Source organism: Archocentrus centrarchus, chromosome 18 (assembly GCF_007364275.1).
Source record: "Archocentrus centrarchus isolate MPI-CPG fArcCen1 chromosome 18, fArcCen1, whole genome shotgun sequence".
In the NCBI taxonomy this organism is placed as follows: domain Eukaryota; kingdom Metazoa; phylum Chordata; class Actinopteri; order Cichliformes; family Cichlidae; genus Archocentrus; species Archocentrus centrarchus.
The window spans coordinates 17321025-17332588 of NC_044363.1; the positions used below are offsets into that span (position 1 = coordinate 17321025).

Consider the following 11564-nt stretch of genomic DNA (forward strand, 5'->3'; position numbering starts at 1 on the left):
GCACCCCTGAAATTTTTCCAGAAAGTATTTCTCCCAGAAAATTACTGGAATTACACATCTTTTGTTATGCACATGTTTATTTCCTTTGTGTGTGTTGGAATAAAACAAAAAGAAGGAAAACAAAAAAAAGTCAAAATACATATAATTTTACACAAAACTCCAAAAATGGGCTGGACAAACTTACTGGCACCCTCAACTTAATATTTATTTGCACACCCTTTGGAAGTTTGAATTACTTTAGAACTTGATTGGGGCTGCTTATTCACCATCTGGACTATTCTGCATTGCAACCTTTCATCAATTTTTCTCTTACATCCACATCCAGAGAGATTAGCTACAGTGCCGTGGGCTGTGAACTTGATTATGTTGCACATCGTGGACAAAGGAACACCAAGGTCTCTGGAGATGGACTTGTAACCTTGAGATTGTTGATATTTTTCTACAGTTTTGGTTCTCAAGTCCTCAGACAGTTCTCTTCTCCTCTTTCTGTTCTCCATGCTTAGTGTGGCACGCACAGACACACAATGCAAAGATTTAATCAACTTTGAATCATCTATCTATCTATCTATCTATCTATCTATCTATCTATCTATCTATCTATCTATCTATCTATCTATCTATCTATCTATCTATCTATCTATCTATCTATCTATCCATCCATCCATCCATCCATCCATCCATCCATCCATCCATCCATCCCTAAAGACATAAGCTTTGCTGATCTATAATAACACAAAGCCAATTTACAGTTTGCACTTAATAAAATTGTTAAAAATTAAATTGTGGACTTAAATAATGGTTACTGTGAAATTATAGCTTCACACATCAAATATTTTTCTAAATGTTTTTGTATTTATTGGATGATTGATTAATTGCACATTGAACTCACTCACTGTTTGAACACGAATAAAAAATGAAAGCCTCTCGGGTGCCTGGGTGGCTTAGTGGTGAAGCTGGCGACCACATACATATGCCGCGTTGCGGTGCGGGTTCGCGTCTTGGCCTGTCCTCAATTTGTCCGCGTGTCTTCCCCTGTATCTTTCCCCCATTTCCTGTCTCTCTCCACTGCTAACAAAAGCCGCTGTGGGCAAAAAAAAATAAAAATTATATTTGCCGTATTGGCAAATATGATAAACTGTATCACATAACAGATCAGTAAACAAATCAGGCGATAGTTTAATCTTCACAGAACATCAAGAGTTTCTTTATGCTACTCTAATGATAACTAAGAAAATAATTTTGTTAAATATACACATATATTTCATCTTCGAGACACACATAGTAGGCATGCATATTGCCCTGGTGGTTAAGTTTAAATGTATTAAGAGGAATTTAAGGGGTAAAAACAAAACAAAACAAAACAAATAACCTAAATGCAGAAAATACTAATGTCAAACTTTTCATAGTTTTCAGCTAAATGTAATGAAAAAAGGATTAGTAGCTTAATTTAAGGATGCAGTTTAGACATACTTCCTCAGTCAAATGACTGGGTAAACTTTTAACTGGTACTACTAGTTCCAATTGCCCACTTATTGTTAATATGCCCGGGTCAACACCTGACACAGACCTTGTTAATCCAGGAGATATCCAAGCCAGTACGTCTTCAGTCATGTATCACTTGCTCCTAGTCCAAGGTAGGCTTGGTTAGCATGGTCTGGCCCTGGTGTTGATTTGAACTCCCGATCCATCTGTTCCAAAGACAGTAATGTTGCCACTATGTCATCCAATGTCAGAACAACTATCCTAAATGAAACAACAAAATCCATGAATACATCAGAAAGATGGCCACAAACTATCATGTGCTTAGTGAGTACCTCAGGCATCAAAAACCTAAGACAGAACAGGAGGAAGAACAGGAACCATCATGGAAGGACAGGCCTCTGCACGGCATGTACAACCGGCAGATATAAGACATGGCTGACATTGAAAAATCCTACCAATGGGTGGAAAAAGCTGGACTGACAGTATAGTATACAGGAACATCTGTGCCATGTATGACCTGGAAGTCCCGAGGTCAAAATGGGATATGCCCCCAAGGGTGGTTGAGAACAACAGAGCTAAGATCCTGTGGGACTTCCAGATACAGACAGACAAACTTGTGATGGCTAACCAACCGGACATTGTGGTGGTGGACAAACAAAGGAAGAAGGTCTTAGTGATACACGTTGCAATACCAAGTGATGGCAACATCAAGAAGAAGGAACAGGAGAAGCTTGACAAATACCAAGGGCTCAGAGAGGAGCTGGAAAGGATGTGGAAGATGAAGGTAACAGTGGTCCCCGTAGTAATCGGAACACTCGGGGCAGTGACCCCTAACCTGGGAGAGCGGCTCCAGCAGATTCTCTGTCCAGAAGAGCGCAATCCTATGAACAGCTAAGATACTGTGTGGGATCCTCAAGCTCCCAGGCCTCTGATAGAGCTGCAGGGCAAGCTGGGATTTATTTATTTAGCTGGTAATTTAAAGCATATACTCTGGGAATTATAAAAAGGAATAATTAAGTTGAGACCTTATGTAAGGCAGGAGCTTAATAAAAACAAAAACAAAACACAACTGATTTTATGCAAAAGTTCACAAGCCTAAAAAAGTTAAAAACTTCAAATTTATGTATTTTATCTAGCTATTCTTAGACCATCTGCATGAACGACATATTGTTATAGACTGTGCAGACAAGATTATCACTATATTGTTTTATTTAGCATTTTGTATACTCACTTGAGTTGTGCAAAGCTGAGAGCTGATTGCCAGCTCGGATGTTGATGTAATCTGAGCAACACACACACACACACACACACACGCACACATATTTTTTAACGTATTCATTTTTTTCACTTTAATGGAAGTTATTGTACAATTATTGTATAATCATTTAAACAAATGCACCACTTTATAAATTATACTTCATAAATAATCATTCATAAATGTATACTTTACCATTTTCTGTGTTTTCAAAGCCTTTGATTGTTTCATAGAAGCAACGGTCACCTGCAGTTCAGTGAAAATCGCCCAAATTTAAATTAGTCACCTTATATCTGTGATACTATTAATCCAGTACTTATATGAGTAAACTTTTAAATCTTATTATTTGCTATCTTAGTTAAGTGCATATTCATTAAAGCTGCAACTGATGTGATTAGTACAGTTTTTGAAACCTCGATATAGGCACACATGTATATAAAATGATATTCCCCCAGTCTTTTGTGATGAGAAGGTAAAATAAAGATAAAAATATGACTGATGATTGATAAACAACTAACCGTGAAGTAGAGAGGAGTATATTTGCTACTGACTTTCATCCTGGCTGACCATCTGGCCTTTAACAAAAAATGATTTTGTTTATTTATTTGATTTTATGTTATGTTGTTTTAATTTATTTTACACTGCTGCTTACTTTCACTTCAGAAACTGAATGATTAAAAACTAAAACATAGTATTCAGTCTAAGTGTTCTCACCCTTGCACTTTCTGTGGTAATATATAATAATATATCAAGAATGGAAGAATAATAATTAAGATGCCAAAAATTGGTCCAATGATCAGCAGTGACAGAAATGAGAAGCTTTCAGATCTTGACAAGGCTGTTAGAGATAAGACATTTAACTATTAGTACACTTTAATAAGCTGAATTAAATTTAAAGTATTTTAATAACAATGAGAGATGAGACATTAAACCAATATACTACAACACAAGTAAAGCCATCCATCCAACCATCCACTTCCATTTATCCTTTTCAGGGTTGCAAAGGGGCTGGAGTCAATCCCAGCTATCACAGGGCAAGAGACTCACACTTAATTGACATCCAGCTCTGTGGTGACTCTTTTCCTGACCACTGACACTTGTAGAAACCTTCATCAGACTTTGACACTGCAGATATGTCCAGCTCTCCTCGGGTATCATTCTGAATAATTTTATCATTATGATAGAAAACCACATTGTACGGTACAATTTGTCTTCCACAGTTGCAGCTCAGTCTAACAGAGGTTCCTTCTCTCAAAGCGTGGGCAGGGTTCACTAGGATAGGACCATTAAAATCATCTGCAAAACAGTGATGTGAAGAGAAAGAGAAAAAAGAATGTTTCAGTTATAAATCAGCCAGAACTTCAGCTGGATTTTTCACAAAAAGGTGACATACAGTTGCTAGAACAGATTACAAACACACTTCTCAACATTAAGGTCTCATTTAATCTCTATTAAAAAACTACCATATGCATCTTCCATAAAAGCTTTTATCATATAAATGCCTTGTCTGTTTTTAGTTGAGATGATGACATTAAAATGTATCAGATCCCCACTGTTAAAGTTGATGTGATGCTATTTAGCCTTTTAATGAGCAATTTTCCTTCCACAAAACAAAGTCCTTTAAAAGTAAGTGTCACATTAAAAAAAAAATAGATGCCTGTTAAATAACTTGCACTGTGTGTCCTGTGATTACCATGACCTCAAACCTTTCTGAAATTCTTGTGTTAAGGATCGTCACTGCTGCTGAGAGCTGGGGCTGTGGCATTGACCCAAAAACCAAAGTGTTTTTAAGCACAGAGGTTTCCTGTAACATGCTGAGGGATCTGATGATTCCTTGAGGAAATTTAGGATTTCCACGAAGCAAGCTTAAAATAGCAGCCAAAATGAAAATGCGGGCAAAGAGGTAATAAGAAAAGATGACTTGAAGGGGTGATCAGCCACAGCTAAATCAGTTCAAGTTTTAGTTTTCATGGGTTTAGTTTGTTTTTAAGCAAACCTTATTTTAAGTGGCTTAGTGGCCAACTTTATCTATCCATGAAGCCAGATAACACACATCACTTAGTTAAACTGCAGGAATGTCTTAAACACACCTGGATGACCTCTAATTTCCTGCTTTTAAATTCAGAAAAAACTGACATTATTGTATTCAGCCCCACAAACCTTAGAAACACAGTGTCTGACCTCTGCAGGGCATTACCTTGATCTCCAGTAACACTGTGAAGCATATTTGACCAGGATATGTCCTTCAATGCACATTTTATAAAAATATGTAGATGACTGGTGATTTTGGGGTATACAAATAACAGTTTAATTGAATTAAGTGGTGAAGGAAGACTGATATTAATTATGAGATACAAACTTACTTATATTAATTCTGAAGCATAGCATGTGGGGCAAAAAGCTAATGAAATGTGATGACTAAATGCTTTAAATATAAGAAAAAATGAAAGAAAAAGCAAACCTTTAACAGCATACCCTGTAAGGTGATGTTGACTGCATTGCTAAACTGTCCCGAGTTGGACTCACACCAGTATACTGCAGCCTCTGACTCTGACGTATAATAGTTCCCTTGGAAAACTGGCATTCTTGTCCAAAAAGCATAGTGCAACCCGTAATCCTCAGGGAACGTTTTCACTCTCCACTCAGCAGAGTTTCCCTCACAGGTCAGTGAGACAGAGTCAGAGGTGAAGTGTTGCACTCTGTCAGGACTCACTGTGAGAGACGCTGCTGAATGAACATCTGGAAACAAAAGACAATAAAAATGAAAGATCAACCAAAAGAGCAATGGTGAGCCATCACAATTCACAGGTTATTGTTTGGCTGAAGACCAATTAAGTGATTAGTGTGTGATTAAATTCTGACCAATATTGTAGGAGGAGGAGTGATTCTTGTGAACTATGGACATATGGATGAATGGATGTTAACACACAGATGACAGTTGTCTCTCTATGGCATAAGCTTATCAGACCTTTGGCCAGATGAGCAAAAAAAAAAAAACAATATCACACCTCAAAAATCCTTTGCTTTAATGTTAGTTTTCAAAAAACAAAACAAAACAAAACCAAAAAAACTATCAGTTGGTACATTTAGAATATTAAACAACCAGCTTAGTAAAGAACCTGCCCTCAACCATGCAGTAAACTATAATTTCATCTGCTATCTCTATAGTCAGTCATTGCCTAAATTTCTAAGCAGCACCTTTTGATATATTCTGTCTGCTTTGAAAGTAGAATGAGGTAAAACACTAATAGCAAATGTCAAAATCTCAGACGTTTTCTCTCTCTCCATCTCTCTGATATTAAATTCATCAAAATATGAAACGGGGTAATCACAAAAGCAATCACAGGAAATTTATTGAAAGGTAATGATGGGGAAGTTCACAGGACCACAACAATTTCTTTAATTGCTGGAGCATGAATATGAACAGTCATACTGCATGCTGGTAAAAGACAAACATATAACATCATCTTATTGAGCGGACAAACAGAAACAAACTGACCTGCAGACCAGACAAACTTTGGTTCACTGTGATCAGTGTGATACTCTGGGCCTCCTCTTCCAGCTCTACACACATATCCTGCTGTGTGTGTCTGTCCATCAATGATGTAGGAGTCCAGTGAAGTCCCTTTGTGGCTACCAGGTAGCTGCTCAAAGCTGTAATACACATTGTTGTATGGTTTCTTCTCAGGAACAGCTTTATACCAGTAGAAGCTCCATCCTGCAGACGGATGTTCAACCTCACAGTTCAGAGTTACTGAGGCTCCAGGACTCAGCCATGATGGAGACACAGTGAGGACAGGACGGGGTTCATCTGCTGAAAAGAGATTTTATTTTATTATTGTTATGTGTAGCTGGGTTTCTTAATTTTGAACACAATTTCTCTTAATATCTTGGCTCAAGATATTTACACTGTCAGTCTTGTTGAAGTACGCTGATGATTTAAGCGCAGGTGGAGAGTTTTTAATTTTCCCCCTGCACTTGAAGAGTTCACTGTCACATAACAAAGTGTGCTTAATCCTGTATTCATAATATGATACAATTCATTTGTAAGTTTGTTGTAAATTATTATACTCATGTCTACTCCACAGATCTAAGAGTTATCGACACCCCTCTGAATATTGGAGGCCAGCTGGGTTGCTGGTGTTAAACAAACCCAAATATGTTTTAGATTCTTCAAAGTCGGCACCTTTTGCTTTGATTACAGCTTTGCACACTTTTGGCATTCTCTTAGTCAGCTTCATGAGGGAATCACACAAAATGTTTTTCCAACAGTCTTGAAGGAGTTCCCAGAGGTGCTGCTTTGCCTTCACTCTGTCCAACTCATCCCAAACCATCTCAGTTGGATTTAGATCAGGTGATTGTGGAGGCTATGCCATCTAATGCAACACTCCATCACCCTCTTTCTTGGTCAAATAGCCCTTACATAGCCTGGAGGTGTGTTTGGGGTCATTGTCCTGTTGAAAAACAAATGATGGTCCCTCTAAGTGTAAACCAGACAGGATGGATGGGATGTTGCTGCAGAATGTTGTAGCAGCCATGCTGGTTAAGTGTACCTTGGATTTTTGAATAAATTGCCAACAGTGTCACCAGCAAAGCATCCTCACACCATCACTCTTCCTCCTCCATACTTCATGGTGGGAACTACACATGTACTGTAGGAACCATTTCCATTTTCTCAGCTTTTCTGCGGCTCACAAAGACATGGTGTTTGGAACCAAAAATCTCAAATTTGGACTCATCAGACCAAAGGACAGATTTCCACTGTTCTAATGTCCATTCCTTGTGTTCCTTGGCCTGAGCATTCTCTTCTTCTTCTTGTTCTTCCTTAGAAGTGGCTTCTTTTCAGCAGTTCAACCATAAAGTCCAGATTCACGCAGTCTGCTCTGAGCAGTTGATGTTGAGCTGTGTGCTACTTGAAGTCTGTGAAGCATTTATTGGGCTCTTATCTGGGGTGCTGCTAACTTGCAGTTTCTGAGGCTGGTAACTCTGATGAACTGATCCTGTGCAACAGCGGAAACTCTTGATCTTCCTTTCCTGGGGCAGTGCTGATGAAAGCCACTTTAATTGTATTGTTTGGTGGTCTTTGTGACTGCACTTGAGGATACTTTCAAAGTTCTTGAAATTTTTCTGATTGACTGACCTTCACTTCTTAAAATAATGATGTACTGTTATTTCTCTTTACTTAGTTGAGTAGTTCTTGACATAATATGGATTAGAACATTACTCAACCAGGGCTATTCACTGGGTAACAACTCTACCTCTTCACAACACAACTGATGGTTTCACACACATTAAGAGGGCAAGAAATTCAAGAAATTAACGCTTGACAAGGTGCAGCTGTTAACTGAAAGCCATTGCAGGTGACTGCCTCAGAAAGCTGACTGAGAAAATACCAAGATGTGCAAAGCTGTCATCTAAGCAAGAGGTGCCTACTTTGAAGAATCTAAAATACATAACACATTCACATTGTTAAACACTTTTTGTTTACTAAATAGTTCCATAATTATTTCTTCATACAGTTTGGATGACTTTAGTTTTAATCTACAATGCAGACAAATTTTTGAATAAAGAAAAAACACTGAATTACAAGGTGTGCCCAAACTTTTGACTGGTACTGTATTTGTTCTATGATTGATGTTTCATTGTGAATGATTGCATTTTAAAAGCTACAAGTCAAAAGTTGCTTTCTGTTTCTTGTGCAATGAGCCTAATAATCTTACTGAGTGACACAAACACAGACATAAAGTTGTTAGAAGAAAATAATGTTTTCCTTAATTAAATCCAATGAAATTTGTCCAACTTACACGATACAGTCAATGTGATGGTATCACTCCACTCTGTTAACAAATAGTTCCTTCTGCCCCGGCATCTGTATCCTCCACTGTCAGACTCAGCAGCTCTGCTGATTCTGTGTTCATTGGATGTTGGAGGTGTGTTTAACTTGGCTGGACTCCATTCATACGTCCACTGAGTTCCTCCCTGAATCTCACATCTGACAGTGACTGTCTCACCGCTGAATATCTGAGTCCAGGATGGCTGCAGGATCACAGTGGGCTTAATGGGAACTGTTCACATAAAAATATCCAGTTAGGAGACAAACAGAAACAGAAAATCAACAGAAAATCTTGGTGACTTCCACTGAATATATTTAATAGGAATAAATACATAAAAATAAAACATTTGCAAATTTTTTTTTTTTATTGAAATGTATTCTTGGCAGCATTGTGTAACATTTCCAGTGAAGAAATACAATATTTAAATGATGGTGATCTTCTTTCCATAACCAAAATGGCATTGAGAAAGCATATCCTCTACCAAAAATAAATCAATTCATAATTTTATAATGAGTTGACATCTACTGATAAAGAGTCGGACCTCGTGAAGTATATGTGACACAATATTAAAAACAAGAAGAAAAAAAATCCTTAATGAAAATAGTATTATCAATTTTGAGAAATACTTGCATGCTATCATTGCATGAGTCAAACCTGCCTTGATTACTGATGCTGACTGGTTTGCTGTCCTCTGTGTAGTAAACTGGGTCTCCTCTTCCTCCTCTGCACCTGTAGAGTCCTTCCTGTGAGACTCTGATTTGTCCATTTGAGTGGAAAACTGCATCTTGTGTGGTCAGAGGTTCAGAGTGTTTCTCATCGCTGTACCAGTAGTATTTCCATCCTGATGATGGGCTCACTGAGCAGCTTAGGTTCACACGGCCTCCTCCTGGAATCTCTGTGACATCTGCACTTAGTTTGACCTTTGGTTTATCTGTATGCAAATATTAGTTTAGCATTTCATCTGTCTGTAGCATTCTTTAATGATTAAAAAATTAAACAAAAAGAATTAATTGTATTAATTGTAATTGTATTAATTGTTTTTATGAAGTAAAATAAAACAGGCAGTATGAAAGTTCACCACCATGCAAGTGAAAATAAACTAGCATCTGTCAACTGGTTTGTTGTTTTGCATGTTAGGAATAATTAATGCTAATAATAAATAATGAAGTCTGTTGTGTTACATGGTTTAATGAGTGCAACTCTAATGTATTTATTATTCACCTATCAAATATAACATCATCACCACCTGCCAAAAACAGCCCTGACCCATTGAGGCATGGACTCCACTAGAGCCCTGAAGGTGTGCTGTGGTATCTGCACCAAGATGTTAGCAACACATCCTTTAATTCCTGTAAGCTTTGAGGCGGAGCCTCCATAAAATGGAGTTGTTTGTCCGGCACATCCCACAGATGCTTGATTGGCTCTAGCTCTGGGGAATGTGGAGGCCAAGCCAACACCTCACACTTGTTCGTGTGCTCAGCTGTCAGTGGTCATAATGTTATGCTGATCTGTGTATATAAAGTGGATACCCCTGTAGCTACAAGTATTTATTAATATTTCATGTTAGAGGAAATAATAACTTATTTGAAATTCCAGCAGCTCAAGAAAGTAAACTTTGCACTCACTGCAAGACTTTTTCTCACATTAGAGGTGCAAAAACATGATGTTCAGAGTCTTTGTTTTACACATTTTATGTTAATGTGATTAAACTCCTTGTTAAATAGAACCTGTGGTTATGGAGCTAAACCTATACATTTGACCTTTCATTAAAGACTTACAGTTATAGAGACAGTGTTGCTATCCTTTGTATCATTTGAGCTCTTCTTGCGACTGGTATTCACCACTGTAACTGGTATACTGAGTTTTTAATGTGTAGCTTTGATGTGTGTTGTAGGGCACAAAATCTCGACCCTCTCTGTTGATTTTATATTCCCAGTCATTCACAGCTCCTTCCTTCACGTCACATATGAAAGTCACAGACTCTCCTATAAAAAATGTGGACCAGGAGGGGTCTGTTGTCAGCACAGCATCTAGAACACAAACATATTTGCAATGCTGAAAGCTACCAGTCTTTATAGAATGACATACTTATGTCCCTCGCTGCGATCTGTGTGCAAGTATAAATAAAAATGATACCATAATATTCAGTAGAAGATATAGCAGACAGCGATAAAGCTGATGGAGACTTAATTCAAAGTGAAAAAAAAAAAAATTAATAAAAGGCAAAACTGAGCTTCTACCTTGAACATGTCCATAGCAGAGGAACGGACTTAAACCTGGAACAAGAAGCAAACTTTCAAAGAATTGTTTTAAAAACCTGATGATCCATAAATGAGAATTACAGTTAAATATAGAACTAATTAGCAGTGCTGATTATTAATATTAACTGCCTGTGAAGATTCAACATTTTTTTTTGTTCAAAACTAAGCCAAGTCATTTCTAAAATGCTGTACAAAGAAAAAAAAAAAAGAAAAACTGGTGAAAAATCGCTGGTACTCACAGGATACAAAGAGGACACACAGCAAAGTGTTTCCCATCCTCACATCCAGCACTGACACGCCTGAAAAATACTTTCAGTTTGTACCAGAGATACTCTAAACTTCAGCAAAGGAAAATAATCTTAACGGTAGATCGGAAATTTTCACATTACAACAGAGTCCGCTGTCTCTGTTTCCTTCTCTCTTTAACGAAACTGAGACTACTCTAGAAAGCTGCAGCCACAGAACACACGTCATCTGGTCATGTTTCCCGCAAAGTTACTATAAATACAACTTTATGCCTGCTTCTGAAATTCAAAAGAATCCAGTAAAACAAATACTGCACTTGACGACACTGAGATTGCACAAACCACGAGGTCTATCTGAACAGTTATGTTTTTATTTAGGCTTTCCATTACAACACATGTTGCACTGTTTATATTTGTATGATTTAGGCTGCTATGACTACTGAACACTACTGGAGAACAGGTGGATGTGGGTGTAAATATAGTATTT

The 11564-nt window shown here is 37.6% G+C and overlaps 1 protein-coding gene across 1 annotated transcript; it reads right to left on the minus strand.

The window, feature by feature from the left end:
• Nucleotides 1–3447: 3447 nt before the first annotated feature.
• On the minus strand, nucleotides 3448–9841 carry LOC115797047 (Fc receptor-like protein 5). Its single transcript, XM_030753528.1, has 7 exons — nucleotides 9838–9841; nucleotides 9198–9502; nucleotides 8542–8791; nucleotides 6237–6548; nucleotides 5213–5476; nucleotides 3781–4033; nucleotides 3448–3556 (listed from the first exon to the last, which is right to left on the minus strand). Exons 1-7 carry the CDS (start codon nucleotides 9839–9841, stop codon nucleotides 3448–3450), a joined length of 1497 nt encoding a protein of 498 aa, XP_030609388.1.
• Between the last annotated feature and the right edge of the window lie 1723 nt (nucleotides 9842–11564).